The sequence below is a fragment of the Eretmochelys imbricata genome, chromosome 14 (genome assembly GCF_965152235.1).
Source record: "Eretmochelys imbricata isolate rEreImb1 chromosome 14, rEreImb1.hap1, whole genome shotgun sequence".
Lineage (NCBI taxonomy): Eukaryota > Metazoa > Chordata > Testudines > Cheloniidae > Eretmochelys > Eretmochelys imbricata.
In genome coordinates, this window is record NC_135585.1 from 33,021,840 (window position 1) to 33,041,652 (window position 19,813).

General features: G+C 46.6%; 1 protein-coding gene across 3 annotated transcripts; it reads left to right on the top strand.

The window, feature by feature from the left end:
* Positions 1-1,558: 1,558 nt before the first annotated feature.
* LOC144274349 (E3 ubiquitin-protein ligase TRIM39-like) lies at positions 1,559-19,791 on the top strand. Of its 3 annotated transcripts, none has more exons than XM_077833109.1 (7): positions 1,559-1,975; positions 4,604-4,699; positions 11,301-11,531; positions 11,763-11,785; positions 12,572-12,687; positions 15,197-15,268; positions 16,634-19,791. In XM_077833109.1, the coding sequence occupies exons 1-7, from the start codon at positions 1,559-1,561 to the stop codon at positions 17,149-17,151; spliced, it is 1,473 nt and encodes a 490-aa protein (XP_077689235.1). In that variant the 3' UTR covers positions 17,152-19,791. The 3 variants fall into 3 exon arrangements, with proteins under 3 accessions (XP_077689235.1, XP_077689236.1, XP_077689237.1); XM_077833110.1 differs by having other exon boundaries at positions 15,197-15,256; XM_077833111.1 differs by lacking the exon at positions 15,197-15,268.
* The last annotated feature ends 22 nt before the right edge of the window (positions 19,792-19,813 follow it).

The following is a 19,813-nucleotide window of genomic DNA, read 5'->3' on the forward strand; positions in this document are numbered from 1 at the left end:
GGGGAGGCAGGGACCATTTCTCACACTCCCCAGCAGCACCATTCTGGCTGGGATAGCCCCTGATTTTCTACCTCTATGTCCCAGGCAGCAGCCTTTCTGCTGAGACTGACCGGGAATTTAATTGCAGGTCCCTCCTCCTGGGCAGAAGGGGTGCTGTTATAGCTGGGCTGGATCAAGACCTGACAGGGTATGGACATTAGTGAAAAATAAGCAGAGAGGATCTGCTATTCCATAGACTTTCAATCTGGGGATTCACTAACATATGCCCACCCTTTCCTTCACTTGTTGGTAAATGGCAAGGGGGTCTTGGCTAGCACTTCTTTGCTGTGTGTGAATTTTTGCACAAATGCTGAAAATCCTGTCACAGCCAGCATTGCTATGAGGCAAAACTAAGGGGTACACTTCCAGCAAAGTTAATCTGTTTCTGCAACAGGACTGATGCCAGCTCAGTCTGAATAAGGGATGCTAATGACAGGAAAGAGTGCAATGTTCACTGTACTTCAGCACGATCATTAATAGGGTAAATCTGTGTTTCTATGTTATTATTTAGCAAAATAAAATAAAGGAACTTATATTGTGTGTGTATTCAGTGTATTAGCAAGTTAACACTACAAATGTCCCTGAAATTAAATAGAAAATGTTGGTCTGTGTGCCTAGCACAATGGATGTCCCATTTTTGGTTGATCCTTAAACACTACCATAATAAACATAATTCATATCTAAAGTTTCCTAAACAAAAGTTCTGCCTCATATTATATGCAAAGCTGCAGGAGTCTGGTGGAGGATGGGCACAGGAATAAGGATTTTGGACCTTAACTGCATTTCCTTGCATTGTACTGTTTAACTGTTTGAGAAAACTACGTCATCCTATATCTCTATAAGCAATGGACAGATATTCACAACATTCCCAATTTATTTACCATGAACTTAATAGCAGTGTCACTCCTTAGACAGAAAATATTCCATTCCTCATCAGTGTTCCTCTAGCCAGTGGTTCGCAACCAGGCATACCCCTGGGGGTACGCAGAGGTCTTCTGGGGGAACATCAACTCATCTAGATATTTGCCTAGTTTTACAACAGGCTGCATAAAAAGAACTAGTACAGTCAGTACAAACTAAAATTTCATACAACTATGACTTGTTTATAATGTACTAAATACTATACACTGAAATGTAAGTACAATATTTATATTCCAACTGATTTCTTTTAAATTATATGGTAAAAATGAGAAAGGAAGCAATTTTTCAGTAACAGTGAGACTGTGACACTTTTGTATTTTTATGTCTGATTTTGCAGGGAAGTAGTTTTTAAGTGAGGTGAAACTTGGGGTACTTAAGACAAATCAGACTCCTGAAAGAGGTACAGTAGTCTGCAAAGGTTGAGAGCCACTGCCTTGGGCTATCTCTTGAACAATGGACTCCTTCCAGCAAAGCAAGACATCATGAGTCAGTTTCACGAGAGAGCCCGCCCACTTCCTGGTGCAGGAGGAGCCGGAAACCTGACTGAGCTCAGCAAAGCACTGCACAGCTACCCAGTCACACTCCCCCACAGAGAGTCATGGCTACAGAGAACCCTGTAGAAAGCCTTCAGGAGGAAGCTACTTGTCCCATCTGCCTGGAGTATTTTAAAGCCCCAGTGATTCTAGACTGTGGGCACAATTTCTGCCGGCTCTGTGTCACCCAGTGCTGGCAGGGATCCGATGCAAACTTCTCCTGCCCTCAGTGCAGAGAAATCCTTCAACACAGAAACTTCAGGCCCAATAGGCAGCTGGCAAATGTTGTAGAACTTGCCAAACAGCTGAGATTACAGGCAGCAAAAGGAGCCGAAGGGGAGAGAGTGTGTGAGACACATGGGGAGGAACTGAAACTGTTCTGTGAGGAGGATCAGACCCCCATCTGCTTGGTGTGTGACAGATCCAAGGAGCACAGAGCTCACACTGTGGTTCCCATAGAGGAGGCTGCCCAGGAGTACAAGGTAGGACACCATCATGTAGTGTGATAGTTAACAACTTTGGATTTTAAAGAGACAAGTGAGTGAGGTAATATCTTTTATTGGACCAACTCATGTTTGTGAAAAAGACAAGCTTCCAAGCTTACACAGAGCTCTTCTTCAGGTCTAGATTTTAAAGACAGGTTTCAGAATAGCAGCCGTATTAGTCTGTATTCGCAAAAAGAAAAGGAATACTTGTGGCACCTTAGAGACTAACCAATGTATTTGAGCATAAGCTTTCGTGAGCTACAGCTCACTTCATTGGATGCATTCAGTGGAAAATACAGTGAGGGGATTTATATACACACAGAACATGAAAAAATGGGTGTTGATCATGCACACTGTAAGGAGAGTGATCACTTAAGATGAGCTATTACCAGCAGGAGAGTGGGGGTGGGTGGGTGAGAAAACCCTTTGTAGTGATAATCAAGGTGGGCCATTTCCAGCAGTTAACAAGAACGTCTGAGGAACGAGGGCGGGGGGAATAAACAAGGGGAAATAGTTTTACTTTGTGTAATGACTCAACCACTCCCAGTCTCTATTCAAGCCTAAGTTAATTTTATCCAATTTGCAAATTAATTCCAATTCAGCAGTCTCCCGTTGGAGTCTGTTTTTGAAGTCTTTTTGTTGAAGAATTGCCACTTTTAGGTCTGAGATTGACTCTCTGGTCACTCAATCTCAGACCTAAAAGTGGCAATTCTTCAACAAAAAGACTTCAAAAACAGACTCCAACGGGAGACTGCTGAATTGGAATTAATTTGCAAATTGGATAAAATTAACTTAGGCTTGAATAGAGACTGGGAGTGGTTGAGTCATTACACAAAGTAAAACTATTTCCCCTTGTTTATTCCCCCCGCCCTCGTTCCTCAGACGTTCTTGTTAACTGCTGGAAATGGCCCACCTTGATTATCATTACAAAGAGTTTTCTCCCCCCCCCCTTTGCTGGTAATAGCTCATCTTAAGTGATCACTCTCCTTACAGTGTGCAAGATAAACACCCATTTTTTCATGTTCTGTGTGTATATAAATCTCCTCATTGTATTTTCCACTGAATGCATCCGATGAAGTGAGCTGTAGCTCACGAAAGCTTATGCTCAAATAAATTGGTTAGTCTCTAAGGTGCCACAAGTACTCCCTTTCATTTTAAAGACAATTCAATTTCATTGCAATTTGTTGGTAACACTTAATTCCTCTTTATCTGCTGTTATTGTAACAGAATTTCCCAACTCTGTAACATACTGATTGCATGAAAGATTAAATAAAAGAAGTTTTCTGGAGAACAGAAACTTTTAAATGACAACTACACTAGAGCTGGGGAAATAATTGATTTTGCAGTTCAGTGACTGACCTGAGAAACTGGAAAAAGTAATAGTTTTAGATTGACACAGAACAGCATTTTTCCCTTCACCAAAATGAAAACTGGGAAAACAAATCATTTTGGGTCGAACAAAATATTTTGTTTAATCTGAAATGAAATATTTTGTTCAATCTGAAACTAAATGTTTCAATTAATTTTTGAGCTCTCTTTCCCCTTTTCTTCTCCCCCTTTAAAAAAAAAATTTTAAATGAAAAACTTGTAACATTTGTTTTGAAAATGTTATATTGAAACATTTTGACTTTCTGTATTTTCCCTCCCCTCCTCTGCTCTGAAACTGTTCGCCAAATGTGACCCAAATTCACAAACAGTTTCAGTTGGCCCCAAACTGAATTTTTCAATGAATAAATTATTTACTGAAAAAAATGTCACCCAGCTTTAATTCACACATCAGACCTTTCTCCAATGTATCCATTTTGCTCTATTGTATTCTGATGGTTACAGTAATGCCAATAGGTTACGGAAAAGGAACTTGGTTTCCATTCAATGTCTGTCTGATCAACAAGTGTTTAAAATGTCATCCCTTTTGGCCTGACCTATTAGACAAAATTTAGGGCCTTGCAGGTCATTTCCATTAGGAGGAGAAATTGATGGAGTATTAGATGCGTGCAATCATGTTCATTTTTCAACAATGTACACAAAATTCTGTTTCCCTGAACACACCAGACACAAACAACAGAAGGCAGTTTCCTTGCTCAGAAGTCCAAGCCTGATTTTCCAGCCAGCACTCTGCCCAAAACAAACTCCCTCTTTTGTCTTCCACTCTGGGCCACACTATCCATGTTTCTTTGGTTGTCTCCTGGCTATTCTGGCTACTTTTCTCCTGTTCCCCCCACCTGCATCTGCTACATACACACTGACGAAGCTGCCATCCAATCAATCCATAGCCCCTGTGGTTGCAGTCGGTCCCAGGAGACTCCTCAGTCCATGTGGGTCAGCTTCTACTCCAGCCTCATGCCGCCATGCTGGCCCATGACTTGGGTGGTAGCATCTATTGTTTCAGCTATCACTAAACAAATGGACACTGAACTGCTCCCTTGTTTAGCATGAATGAAAGTGGGCTAGCACAGCCATAAACTTCAAAAAACTCTACAAATACCCATAGATCAAAACACACTTGCTGGCAGCTACCACCCCTCTCCAGTATGACAATAAACATAGATTTTGTTCCTCAAATCAGCCCTCCCACAGTAAATAAATAAACTCTCAAATAATTAAAACTTTTTTTTTTCTACTCAGAAAAAGATTCAGATCCATTTGATGTCTCTGAAGAAAGAGAGAGAAAAACTACAGGAAATTAAAGTGACGGATACACAGAGAAGCTGGGAATATCTGGTAGGTGCCAATAGTTATTAATAGATCTGACTGGAAAATGGAATTTCCATTCCATGGGAAATTCTGATATTTCAATATTTATTTTCATTTGGATCCAGGACAAAACATCAAAACTTCTCTTGGAGATAGTTCAGAAAAGGTTTGATTCAGAAATACTGAAATGTTTCAATTCAGTTTATCAAACTGAATGAAAATGTTTAGTTCTGGGTCAGTTCCAAATTAATCTGTATCCACTTGAGCTACCACAGAGCCCCAAGGGAGTTGTGTGTCATGTCTCCAGTCTCTCTTACAGGCCAACGTTTATCTCCCTAGATACACCACAGCTCAGCCAGAGGGGAGACCACAGTGCAACAGGGGAGATGCACCCCAATATTAATAGTTAATACCTAGGTCTTATATAGCATTTTTCATCAGTAGCTCTCAAAGCTCTTTACAAAGGAGGTCAATATCATTATTCTCATTTTGGCATGAGGCGGGTAAGTGACTTGCCAAGGTCACCAAGGAGCAGAGCTAGGAACAGAACCCAGTTTTTCTGACTCCCTATCCAGTGCCCTGTCCACTGGAATATCAACCTGAACTGAAAGTATACTATAGCAGCTGGCATATGCATATGCCAGATATGCTGGCATAACCCCAAAGGGTATGTCTATGCAGCAATGTAGGCCAAGGGTTAGTGAGACTCGAGTCAGCTGACCTGTATCAGGCAATGTATCAGTGCTTTGAGCAGGGGTTGGACTAGATGACCTCCTGAGGTCCCTTCCAACCCTGATATTCTATGATTCTAACCACATGCTTGAGTGTTAGAAGAAATGAAGCAGGTTGACCGAGAGCCAGATATGAGTACAGGCTTCTTTATTGCGATACTTGTTCCCCTGAACCCAATTATCCAGTAAGCACCGAATTAGTTACAGCACACTTCTTTTTGTCTAAGTTGGTATGTACATGCCTATATCCATTACAACACCCCAAAACCCCTTATTAAGTAATAAAAACACCCAGTCTGTGAGTAAACCCTATCTATTGTGCACAGCATTATGCATATCACACAGGCATTTTTACCGTGAAAGTATATTTCTTTGCAACAATTTGTTGCCACAAATCTCCCTGGTCAGCAATTCTCAGGGGAGGGAGGAAGGGGCCATAAGCCAGGGCTTGTTTATGTTGCTGGGAAAGGAAGGGAGGGGGAGATAACATTTCTTTTACCTTCTTTCACACATAGGGCAATATTCAACAGCTACATTTCTCATGCAGCTGCATTCTTATTAATTCTTACAAGCAACAGGGAAGGGGAAAATATGGCAACTTATGTATTAAACAAAGAAATACTGCCTTCTTTTGCCTTTGTCCCCTAATGCCATGTCAGCACATTAGCAGCTTCCCATGTCTGTTAGTTAACCCTAACATAGCCCAACAAGTGTCTACACGGCACTTTACCCCTAGGCTAACGATTTTCTGACTCATGCTTGAATGTAGGGTTCTGGCATCCGCACTGCTGTGCACAGACCCGAGTCAAAGTAACCCTATCCCAGAGTGCCTAGCACCCCCTCCCTGTGTCATCACTCTAGCCGAGGAACGTGGTGCATACTGGGAAAACTCTACTGCCTGTCCTGTTTCCTAGGTGTGGCAGTGCTGGGGACTCCCCACAAGGAGCTCATGAGTACGTACATGGCATAATTGGCTACTTTGGCGGCTGTCTCAGTAGAATGGCTGCAGTGGGAGAAGGTTTTATACTGAACTACCGTCAGGGCCGGATTAACCTTTTGTGGGCCCTGGAGCCAAACCATATTTGTGGGCCCCGAGTGTGGGCCTGGAGTGGCAGGGCCATTGGTGCCCCAGTACACCCGGTGCTGAATCTCGGGGACATTTTTCATTTTGATCACACAGCTCTGCGTGACCACATGCATTGCCGTACACAGCTCCCTCAGCCCCCGGTTTTTCTCATTGAGCTGTACACCTGTGTGGGTTTACCAGTGTCCACAGGGAGTGGGGCAAACTCCCCACAGATTTGTCTCCTTCCTCATTCAGACCTTCTATAGCCATGTCTCCAGTACCACCCTATGTCACCTGTCACTGTACGTGGTTTTGGTCTCAGCTCAAAGAAGTTTCACAGCCAGTTTCACAACCTGATCAATTCTGACAAATCCCTCCCTCAGCACTCATCCTGCCAGACCACAGACCTCCCCTGCTAGGCTTCAGATAGAGAGGGGCACTGTCCATTGCAAACACCATTTCCCCAAAGTGAGGACTTAGCACCTGGGAACCTGAAGTCACCAGCCTTTCTCCCTCTGCTCCCATCTACATGCTAGTCTACTACTTGGTCACCACCACCCCCTTGACATTCCTTTCCTACTGGTGACCTCTTTTCCTTGAGGTTAACTCCAGTTTCTTTATCTGCTCCTAGCTTAATGGCCCCCAGTAGTCACAGAGCCACCTGCAGCTTCTCTGGCTACAGCCATGGGGCCAATTGCCAGAGGCCAGCCTTAGAATCATAGAATATCAGAGTTGGAAGGGACCTCTGGAGGTCATCTAGTCCAACCCCCTGCCCAGAGCAGGACCAGTCCCCAACTAAGTCAACCCAGCCAGGGCTTTGTCAAGCCTGACCTTAAAAACTTCTAAGGAAGAGGATTCCACCACCTCCCTAGGTAATGCATTCCAATGTTTCACCATGCTCCTAGTGAAAAAGTTTTTCCTAATATCCAACCTAAATCTCCCCCACTGCAACTTGAGACCATTACTCCTTGTCTAGATAGCTGCAGCTGCTAGCAAGGGAGGGGTGACAATTCCAAGGCTGAGCATGCTTGAACCTTGCAATGGCAGCACTAGGGGTTCTAAATTCTCAGCGCTGGCCCTAGGCAGCTGCAGAATCTGGAGTTAGGCGCTTCCCTCCTCTAGGCCATGGCTTTAAGTATCTGAGATGCCCATCACCTGCAGCAGAGGCCACCAATTCCCACGCACCTCTCAGTTAGCACATAGTCATGCAGAAAATGCAGCCTGAATGATTTTGGAGGCTGGAGTGCCAGGAGGTTCCCATCCCTGAGCAGCAGCTCTGCAACAAGCTCACAGGGCCCCCTTCTGCTGTGGGACCAGGACCCTGTGAAGACAGTGGAGTTACCCTGTGTATAACCAGTTCTGTCCAAAGCCTGTTGAAGTAAGTGGGAGTCTTTTCATTGTCTTTAATGGGCTGTGTATAGAAGCAAAGGACCCCGTTCTAGACTCCAGGAGCAAAGTGCATTCTGTGCTGCACTGGTTTACTATTGTAACAGGAAGGGCTCACATTACCTAGTGAATAAGCAACACTTCCTACAGCACCTAACTTTTGCTGAGAGGCCTCCTGCTTAGCTTACCAGGGCTGAAAACATCAGGACATGAGGTCACCAAAGCCAGCCCTTCTGAATTCAGCAGGAATTTTGGATGTGCACAGAACACAGACAGGACTGGTTCCCGCATGGTTACGGAACTGCAGTCGAGTGGAACAATTTTCAGCTTGTGTGATTGGAGGATATCTGATCCATATTGTAAGCCTGTCCTGCGTTAATGAGGAAAAGCTGAGGTGCCTTTGTTATTCTTTTCTTCCACTCTTCATTTCAGTGGGGAATTTGCCTATGCAATATCATGGTCTTCTGTTTAAACAAACAAAAACTAAAAAAATGGCAATGGCTATTGAAAATAGCAATTCCAGTCCTAGTTAGCACTGGGAAGATCCCAGCATTTGTTGCTCAATTTTATCCTACTTTTTCTACAGCAAATTACAGCGGATCAGTACATTTGATTTGGGAGAAATGAAGTAACAGCTGCCCAGATTGAGTTTGAGCACTCCTGAATTTTGAGGGTATTCAAATCTGGAAGGCATGTGCTAGATTCCCTTTCTGAATATTGGATAAATCTGGAAAGGAAAAGTCAATTGCCACTTTCATGGCTCAGAAGGGGAGATCCTCCTGCGTGCCTGGTACTGTACCTAAAGCTGCCCAGGTCCTCTAGTAGAGCCTCCCCTCCCTTACTTTTCATTTTAACTTCTCCTGATGGGGTCCACAGACCTCCTCTGCTAGGCTTCAGATAGAGAGGTGCACTGTCCATTCATTCCACCCAGTTCCTTCTTTGGGGGCTGCAAGGTGAGGTCACACCAGCATCCCTAAGCCAGTCTGGGGAAGTCTTCTAAGGGTGATATCTGGGCCAAAACCTTCTACTCCTTGGGCATATTTGTTCCCCATGCACAATGCCACCCCCTTCTAGCAGCCAGCTCCCCATCTACAGCAAGCTGCAGCACATGGGGTTTCACAGCTTCCCCACTCTTTCCCCCTCCCTTTCCTGTTGATAGCAGCCAAGGGAATGCTGGGAAATGTAGTTCCCTCCCTGCTCCAGGGCTGGCTCTCTAGGCAGGGAGCTGGCCAAGGAACTACAGCTCCCAGGGCCCCTTGGGTTCTCAGTTCCCATGCTCGATCCCTGCTGCTCCAAGGCTCGCCCTCAGAGCCTCAACTTCTGCAGCGCTGTGAGAGGGGAGGAAGCAAGTGCTATAGGCCCCCTTCTGAGCTTGGGCCCAGTGCTATGGCAGATCCGGCACTGACTACCATCTAATCTGAGAATTGGGCTCCCCAGCTCTAGACAGAGTCACGCTGGCAGGAAAATGCCCATGTGCCCCTGTTCTGAGGCTAATTAGGACATCAGGCTCCAAGGCCATCAAACTAGTAACATGAAACTTTGCAATTCTTAATGTTTAAAGTGGGCTGTCCAGTGAAGGGTTTTTGTTTGGTTGGGTTTTTATTTATTTTTCTCTGTTTGTTTTGAAGTTTGACATAAAATGAAGGTATCTGAGGAAAAACACCCCCCCCCCCCACCCCAGCCTGGCTGCTGCTGGCTGCAGAGCAGTGAAGTGCATCCCCAGGGCTTCGGGTGCAGTGTACTCCAGCACCTCAGGAACCCCTTATCCCTGCCCCGGCGCACCTTGGGATGCAGGGATAAGGGATCCTGTTATACAGACAAAACTGCACAGGATCGTTTCAGGGGACAAGACAAGATGTCATGTTTATTAGAATAACACAATTTGATTTAAGACCAATAACTCATATCTAACACACATGTATATGCACACGCACACACACACACACACACACACCCCAAATGTTCTGCAGCTGCTGTATAATTACCATTCCTGAATGTAGCTTGAGTTCGTGGCTTTGGTTCGTAGCTTGTGGCTGCTAACTGGCCAGGAAAGCCAGGCACAAGGAAGAGCGGGGTCTCTGGTGGGCATGCACCGATGCCCTTCCATGTTGGCAGCAGAATGTTACTCTCCAAAGTCTTCCATCTCACCCATCCTTTTTGTAGGCTTTAGTTTGAATCCAGAGTCTATAGGTCTTGCTGTGTCATGCTGCCTCTGGGTTCAGTGTGATTGATCACCTGTCAATTGCAGACATGACTTTCAGCCTAGGACCTGGCTTTGATGTTTCTTCAATTGTACTTTTGTTCTTTTCTTTGGAGGATGGACTCCCCTTACTTTGTCAGGGCTGTTGTCTGCATCTTCAGCCCTTGGTGTTTACTCTTTATTTCATCAGGACAGTCTGGGGCTGGAGGTTGATTTCATCATCCATACATACCTCATTCACACATCTAAACTACACTAATAAGATTACAGCAGGGTTTTGCAAAAATGAAGTGAGCATTTTAAAATGGAGTTTTGGACAAGTTAAAATGGAGTTTGGGTTACAACATGGACAAGTGTAAGGAATGACAAACAGTGAGCAGAAGTTACAATGTTGAAACAGTATAAGTTTCAGCGATTTAAGCAGCAATTAGATTGAAAGTGAAACTCAATTAGCCAGTTATTGGGGTACCTGGTTTTATGAATGAATGTAGTTTCATTCATAAAACTTTACTTATGAAGTTATATTAATAAAGTGAACAATTAAAAACAATTTCATTGATCAGTTCTACAATCCCCGGGAGGCTGTGTGGAAGTTTTGGAGCTCACCACTCTGAAAGTGCATTTTGGCCTGGGACCCACACAGCTCCAGGGGGCCAGAGAGCAGAGTGAGGACCAAGCACCTTCCCCTGCTGTCCACCCCGCAGTTGCAGCAGAGAGCAAGATAAGAGAAATGTAGAATAGCTGTCTGTTCTTTGTGGGTTTTTCTGTGTGGGGGGGAGGGGGGAGAGAATCAATTTCTGTGTGTTTGGTGGAATTCTCTCTCTTTGTGTCTCAATACAGTTTGTGGAGATCCTGTCTTCCAAGTTACAATATTGCTGCTTTTTCATCTGTTTGTTCTATTGGTTTTTCTTTCTCCCCTGGCCTCTCTCCGAAGTCCCTGCCAATATTGGCTGAACCGCACTCCTTGCTGCCATGGACCTGGATCTCCAGAAGGCAATGGACACAGAAATTCCTCCTCATGTGAGACACAAAAACCTCCCTTCGAAGGGAGATAGGGTCCAAATGGGAACCTGTGGGAAAATCTTCTCCCTTGTGACCACAGGGCACATTCAAGTGTTAGGTATTGAATTCTCAGGGGTTGCAGAGAAATGCTCCTTTCCTCACACCCAGGGCTTTATGACCTGACCCATGACTCCTCTCTAGGACCCTGACCAGCCTCTCTCTGTTTCTTTTTGTCTATTACAGAAACAGACAGAAGCTGAGAGACTGAAGATTATGTCTGAGTTTGAGCAGCTGCATCAGTTCCTGAGTGAACAAGAGCGACTCCTGCTGGCCCGGCTGGCAGAGCTGGACCAGGAGATTGTGAAGCTGCAGGATGAAAATGTCACCAAACTCTCCAAGGAGATTTCCCATCTCAGTGAGCAGATCAGTGAGCTGGAGGGGAAGTGCAGGCAACCAGCCAGTGAATTCCTGCAGGTGAGGACATTATAAACCCCCCTCAGATCCCTAAACAGGGAGAGGCAGGTTCCTGAATCATGAGCCTTGGAAAATAAATGTATCAAATTGTTTAAAGCTGCAAACTTTCTCCTAAAAATTCCCTCTGGAACAGAAGTGGTAACGGTACAGTGAGTCCCCTCCAGAGCAGGAGGGATGCCCAGTGTGGGGCAAGCGGGACTGAGCTCCCTTTTTTCTCTCTCTCCCCTCTAGGATATCAGAAGCACCATGAACAGGTAAGTGGCTCCTTCTCACTCCCCCTCATGCTTCTCAGCACTGGAAAGGGGCTCGGGAATCTTATTAGTACATCTTCCCAGGGCACAACAGCACAATGTGTGGGGCAGGGTCACATTTCAGAGACCAATCTCCCTGTGTTGACCCTTAACCCTGGGGTATTATCCTTTTATACAGGACTGGAGTCCTAGGGGAAGGGTTATTACCCTAAACATGGTAACATCCATCTCTAGGGGACTGGCTGCCTCAGGAGTCTGGGGATGGAATATGGGTCTTTCACCACCTTTCACAGTCATTGGCTTCTCTTTTGCCCAGGTCAGCAGTGATCAGAACACTTACCACCTAATTTATTGTTTGGTGACACGGGTGAAGTCATTTCAGGAATGGGCAAGTGGGGCTCTCAGACCAGTTCCTAGGGGGCAGATGCCCACCATGTAATAAATACAAGAACATGGGACTATCCTGGCTCATAGAAGATAAAGGCCAAGGACTGAACTAGCCATGGAGACAACTCCCTTCTCGACCCTAGAGCTGGTCTCCAGGTTAGTGCTGAAGCACATCAGTGGCCACTATGTAGAAAGCTTGTGCTGCCATTGCCTGGGCTGTGCCTGCTCAGAGGCTGGATAAGATTGTCGACCCAGGGGGTTTCCTGGCAGAGCTCCAGTGATATAACCATAGGCATATACTTCTGCTAGAAAATTCCCCACAGATACAGGCCCTTAGACTCCAGGTCCTCAGGCCAGCTGCTGTCACTAAATCGCACAAAGAAATGTTTTTTTTCTCTCTAGGTCTGAGGAGGAGAAGTTCCAGCAGCGGTTGGAGGCTTCTTCTGATCTGGAAAGGAGCCTCAGCCATTTCTGTCAGAAAAATATTGCTGTAAAGCTGACCCTGAACAAACTGAAAGGTACCAAGAAGGGAGCTAGGAGGGGACATTGAGAGGACTCTCTGTGACTGGAGGAGGAGACAGCAGCCACCTCACAGCAGCCAGCAGAATAACCCCAAATGAGTTACTCAGCGACATTCTATGGAGAGGGACGCTTAGCCCTTCTCCCGCAGGTCAAAACTACAGGCTCAGGTTGCTGTGCCTCTTGGATTAGGGCTAAGAGAATCCCCAGTGGACAGGGGGCTGTCTAAAGAGCTGCTGCCTATGTGTAGCAGCCCTGGCCAGAGTCAGTGCAGCAGAGTTCCCTTTGGCCTGGGCCTGCCCCTTCTGCTGGGCTGTGTGACCATAGGTGCCGACTCCGTGGATTCTCCAGGGCTGGAGCACCCATGGGGAAAAATTTGTGGGTTTGGCAGCCAAGCTCCCCTCACCTCACCTCCCCACCTCACCTCTGCCTCCTCCCGCTCCCCTGAGCGCGCCATGTCCCTGCTCCTTCGCCTACCTCCCAGCGCTTTCTGCCGCCAAACAGCTGCTTGGTGGCGTAGCAAGGTCTGGGAGGGAGAGGGAGGAGCGGGAACATGGTGCGCTCAGGTGAGGAGGCGGGGAAGGGGAAGAGGTGGGGCTGGGGCTGGGATTTGGAGAAGAAGTCGGAATGGGGGTGGAGTTGGGGCAGGGACTTCTGGGAAGGGGTTGGTATGGGGGCGGGGCAGGGGTGGAGTCGGGGTGGGGCCAGGGGCAGAGGGGGGTCGAGCACCCACCGGTGTGAGCAGAAGTTGGCGCCTATGTGTGTGACTGTCTCAGCCAGTGCCTGCACTGAGGCAGTTCTTGGCCTATTTACAATGCAGTGTATATGGGCCCCAGTGGAAAGGAGAATCCCTTCACAGATGGGTTTCCCACTGTTCCCAAACAGCCCTGTGTTCCCCAGGGCCAGCAGGCCCCACTGTGGGCTGGTCCAAAGGGCTGTGAGTCCACTGCTAACTCCTTGAGCAATAGTTACAGACAGAAGCTAACTACGAACTAACTGGGCAAATCCTGGTTCCTTCCACAGCGGTAATGGATATTGGGGAGTGAATGTATCTGTCCAATACCCCTGCATTTAAAGGCTCATCTCCTAACTTTAAGTATTCACTTTTGAAAAATGTGTCATGCATTGTGCCTCAGTTTCCCCATCTTTAAAATGGGGATCATTAGAACTGACAGGGAAGGTTTTGATCAAACATTTTTTCATTGAAAAATGCTGCTATGTCAAAACTGAAACTGTTCATGAGCCAGGATCAGTTTCAACAAATGTCCCAACACAAATAAATGTTGTGGGGAAAAATAAGTATCATAGTTGTCAAAATGTTTCATGTTGACATTTTTTAAAGGAAAATTTGAAATGACCTTTTTGTTGTAAAATTTCAGCTGATTTAGACTTTAAAAAAAGTTAGAAAGAAGGTGAAAATTAAAAAGGAATTGTTTGGGAACTTTCAAAATGAAACATTTTCATTCACCTAAACTGATTTTTTTCCCCTGTTTTGAGTTACCAAATATTTTTAAGACTTCAATTTTTTGTCCCAGTTTGAGATGGAGAAAATTTTTGAATAATTTTGAAATTTCTAAAATATTTAAGAGATGGGAAAACTAGTCTCTGCTCAGTCCTAGAGATAATTCTGTCCCACAGTGGGGACAGCAGTGAGATGAAACAATTGAGGGAATTTATAAAAGAAAATATCAGTTCTTTCTACACCATAAAGAAGCAGCCATGCTTGAAGAAAAAAATCTAGTCCTTGAACTCTGTGAGCCTCACTTCCCTGTCTTTACAAACGTAGATGCTGTCTCTCTGGATGGTGATGTAACTTGCTGAGTGACAGTAAAGTGCACTGACATGCTGTTGTGACAGCTGCTAGCTTGGCCAACACAGCAGGGATTGAACTAGGGCTTCAGAGCTAAAATCATGAGTGTCGAGAACTTTACCTGGAGCCAAGCTTCCTACCTGAGTGTTATAACAAACTCACATCATCTGTAGATCAGAGGTGGGACACACCACTTTTGCCAGTGGGTTATATACTTCTGCTGACAGACAAAGCGCATCCCAAACAGCTGAGGTCCCCAATGCTTCAAAGCCAGATAAGTCCCTTCTTACGTGAAAGCCACTATCATGGCCAACCCTAGGAATCAAACCAAGGACATAGGGATGGAACTAAGCACCCTCCCAGCTGAGCACAGGAGCCTCGACAGCTTGAACTAAGGAATTTGGTGCGGCTGTCGCAGACTTGCATTCTCTGTCGTTTGGGCACATACAGAGACAAAACACACTGACCGCTGGGTTACACTGCCATCAGAGGGAAAAGGCAAAGTTTCTGATCAGTTTTAACTTAGCCACACTGGAAAAATGAATGTGGCTCTTTCTTCACTGCTTTGTCTGTCTTTATGTCTGGCTCCATCAGTTTTTCTCTCATAACCAAAATGCAGTTATGTTAACAAAGAGCAGGGACGCCCCATAAACACGACAGCTTGAAGTCTTGTCTCTTTCACCTGTTCCTTCCATTAGACTCTCTGCCATTGGAACTGAAGACAGGAAAGGGGAAATCCATGGGATCAGATGGAAAGGGTACATTTCCAGGTGGAGTTACTATTATTGTTATTTATTTATTTATTACTAAATTAGAAGGAAAGACACTTTTCCCCCAAAATATCTTTGTTTACTTGTTGTTAAAGTAGAAAGAAAGAAAGAAAGAAAGAAAGAAAGAGAAAATTACACAGCACACTAAAACAATATAAAAATGATTAGATTCTAAGGAAACCACAAGGTACGATTACATCACTAGTTTGTCACACGTTTGCTCATGTAGGCTGAGCTCTGTTTTTTATCCAGTTTTTCCGTGCAGATGGAGGCTTGGCTATTGGGGCTAGCCAGAATGGCTAGGAGGGCTGGCTGGGGTGCAGAGGAGGTTAGGGGCCCAGCTAGTGGGGTCTGGCCAGCGTGGGGAGGGAATGAAGACTCCAGCTAGGGGGCCTGGACAGTGTGAGGTGAGACCCACCTATGTGGTGGGTGTTGATTGGAGTGGGGAGTTAGGGGCATGGCTGGGGTGGCTGGTCAGAGTGGGAGTGAAAGGCATGGATGGAAATTTGGGATGGGATGGGGGGTGAGGGTACCAGCTTGGGGGTCATGGGGGGACTGACTGGAGTGGGCAAGCAGGAGGTCCTTCTTGGGGGCTGGGTAGAGTGAGGGTAAGGGGCCTCCCTGTGGGAATGGGCTGTACTGGGGGAGAGGGGCCCAGCTGGGCATACAGCTCAGCCTACATAAGCAATGCAGTGTGCGACCCCCTAGCAGCTACCTGTCATAGGTGGCAGCGGGGGGAGCCAGAGAGATTCCTCTGCCCACATCACCCTGGGCCTCTGAGGGCCTGATTTTAGTGGAAACTGGACTTTTCCAGTTTTCTGATTGTCCCCAAAGTCAGCAGGATTCTGCCCATTTGTGACTCAACTAGGCCCATCTGGTCTGGAACCGATCAGGTGTTGTCCAAAGCCGTTGAGTGACAGGGCAGAAATACCTCATCGAGTTGAGTGGGGACCTGGCTTCCTTGTGCCCCACAGATCCTGACATCAGCCTAAGCAGCCAGTTCACACACATCCAATACACAGAAACAGTCTCACTGACTGGCCCCCAAACACCCTTTACTCTGCCCCGGCAGTGCTCATGGATATTTCTGGGTGGGATTGTCAGGAGCATCTAAGGGAGTCAGGAGCACAAGTCAAGTGCCAATGGGCCTTGTGCTCCTAACTCCCTTAGGTGTTCCTGAAAATCCCACCCCAGGTTCCTTTTTCATATTTAATGAGAAAAAATGGAGCGGACGGGCTGCTCAGAACTGTCTCACCTTTTCCCCTTCCCCTGGTTTGAGGGGCTGTCCCCCCAAAACCTTTCCTCTGGGCTGGGCTCTCCTGGGGGAGCTGAGCTCTGCCTGAAGTGCTCTGCTTCTCTCCCCAGCGAGTGTGACTCTGGATCGAGACACGGCTCATCCCCGGCTCCTCCTGTCTGTGGATCGGAAAATTTTGACCTGGAACATCATACGGCTGAACCGCCCTGAACATCCTCAGAGATTTGATTCATCTCCTTGTGTGCTAGGCTGTGAGGGATTCACCACAGGGAGACATTGCTGGGAGGTAGAGGTGGGGAATGGGACAGCTTGGGCTGTGGGGGTGGCCCGAGAGTCTGTAAAGAGAAAGGAGGAGCTCAGTGCGGCACCTGAGCGGGGGATCTGGGCTGTGCAGAGGTGGGGGTTCCAGTTCCAGGCTCTCACCTCCCCTCCAAACCCCCTCTCTCTGAGCTGCGTGCCCAGCAGGATCCGGGTGTCTCTGGACTGTGAACAGGGGCAGGTGGCATTTTTCAATGCTGATAGCGAGGCCCCGATCTTCACTTTCCCACCAACCTCATTCACGGGGGAGAGAATCTACCCTTTCTTCTGGGTCTGGGGTGTAGGTTCCCAACTCACTCTCTATTCCTGAGACGCCAGGTGGCACATGGCTTCGGGTCTCATGAAATGAGCTTCTCCGGCCTCTGATATCCTAGTCTCTCTGACCCTGCATGACTCCTATATTCCTGCAGAGACGTTTAAATGCAAAGTGAACAGACCAGAGAAGCCACTGTCTCTGCCCCATCGTGGGTCTCTCCTGCTTGTCTCTGTCTCTCTTCTTCTGAGGGACCATGACCTCCCACAAGGACTGGAAAATGGGTGTTCACAGCCTGCCTGTCTCTGAAGGGGGCAGGAGGGTTTCCAGGATCCCCAAGACTTGTATGACTCCATGGTCCCACGAAAGAGAAGATGCTTATCATGTGAAGGGAACCTAGTCATGGCTGTAATTCATTGCTCAGACTGTGGCCTACAGAGAGCTGTCTGGCTCCTCCCTCTTGTTTTCAGCTCCTGTGTTGCTTTAAAATAGCCTTAGGCATCTTCTTAGGATTCCTTCCCCAGATGAGGGATTGCTGTGGTTTTCCCAGGGATGTTGAGGTGAGGGGAAGCGGGCCCTGCAGTCATGTCTGGGAGAGGAGATGGTCTGTGAGTCACTATATCTATTGGGGTGGGTGTACACTGTGGGGAACCACTGAGATCTGCTGGTGTCAGCAGCGCTTCTGTTTTCTGTGTGCCCTTGCTGTCAAGGCCTCTGCTTCCTGCTGGAGGGCTACCACCTTCTTGTGTCTGGTTAGACACAGAGGGCCCAGTGTGCAGCTTTTACAGCAACTTTACTGTTGTCATCTCTTGGCCTTTATTTAAGAACAAGTCCCTGACGTTCTTGGTGAATTAGGACAATGCTGCGCGAGCCCTGGCCATGAGGATGGGATTGGCAGACACAGCGAAGAGCTCAGGGGAAGTGAGGGACCAGTGGATGGGTCTCCTGGTTAAGAAGAAGAAGAGAAAAGGTGAAATGGACACTTAAAGTGATGGGAGCAGAGGAAGATGGACAACCAAAGAGTCTCTGGTTGCTTTGAGTCCCTGGCTGTGACTCATTGACAGACCTACCAGTCATGCAGTGATGTGGGATTAGAACACGGGGCCGTGCATAGAGCAGAACCAGGGGAGGAGGGGAGTGGCTGCCACTGGTAACATCATTTCCCCAGCACCAGTCCAGGCAGCTGTGTCCATTCTCCTTCAAGGGACACAATGGAAAGAGGAGCTGGTGTGAGTGAGCCCTTGTATGTGAATGAAAAAGTCTGAGGGGGTGATATTAGTATGGACTCCAATCTGGTAATGACAGTGACTTCAGCAGGGGTATGACTGGATACATCCCCAAATGCATGGAATGGGGGATGGCTAGGTTTGCGACCTGTTGATACAAGTGATGTAAAAGCCCATGAGATCCATGTTAAGACTTTGCATGAGAGGGTTGATATGGTGAAGTTTGGGTGTGCAGTGTGTTTTGAGATCTGTGTCAGATATTAGTGAAAGTTTCTGGAGTGTTGGAGGGTGTTATCAAAAGTCCTGTAAACAATGTAAACGTAGGAGACTTTCCCCTTAAATTCTTATTTCCCTGCTTTCAAAGTTTTGGGTGGATTGGGAGGGTCCTGCCACAGCGCATTCAGCGTTTGTCACATTAAACACCTAGGTCCTTGCCCTCCAGTGATCTGGCATAAACTTTCTGCTAACTAATTTAAATGGTAGAGAATGTACAGCAGCTCTTCCCTGGGGCTAGATTCATAAATGGACAGAGATGTTGGGATGCTCAGTGGCTCCTAGAAAATCCCTGGGACTCATAAAGTCTGAGTTACATGCTCAGGTTTCCTGTACAATGAATGGAGGGAGATGGGTACCTAAGAATGGGATTCACAAAGCCCAGCACACTCCTGTGGGGAAGACCCCCTGCTCTTAACTGTTCACCCAGTGATTAAGGTACTCACCTGGGATGTGGGTATGACCCAGGGACCTCTTGGTGCCAGCTGGCAGAGGACACAAAGTTGCATAAGTGTTAGAGGGACCCGCAGGGTCTGGTATCTACGGATTAGTTCACCAAAGAGCTTCACGCAAGGTCTCCACTGAAAGCCTGTGTCATGCTGGTCCTCATGATCCTTGTGAGATGTATGTATGGAAAATAAGTGAGAAGTTATGTGTATAGTTACCAAAAATTATGCTCTTAAGGTCTGTGAGTTGGGGCCAGTCATGAGAAGTTAATAACCAAGTGTCTTTCAGGCAGAGGATGTTTTCCTATCAGTCTGTCTTCCTGTACACTGATGTATACTTCTCACTCAATGCCCATTCCCAGTCTGAGCCAAATGCTAATCAAGTGATTGTAAGTCTCCAGGTGAGACCCTAGACAGGAGATCACAAGCAGCAGGGGTTATGCTCTCTGCAAGGGAAGACAGTGAATTTAGGGACCATAGCTATAGGGACAGAGACAAACTCTGCATCTTTCCACTGAGGTGGCAGGAGGGCAGCAGGACTTGTCTCATGAATGGAAGATCACAGCCAAGCCTGGCTGTAATACGCTGGAAGGATCTGAGGAGAGCTTTTGCTCTATATGACATGACCATGTCTTGTTGGTTGTTTTAGACAGAGTGTTTTAATTTTATTTTATATGTAACCCTTTGTTTCCAGTATTTCTGCTTGCTGTCACTGGAGTCTCTGTTCTTTGGTAAATAAACTTGTGCTTGCTTTCCCTATAAACAAATCTAAGT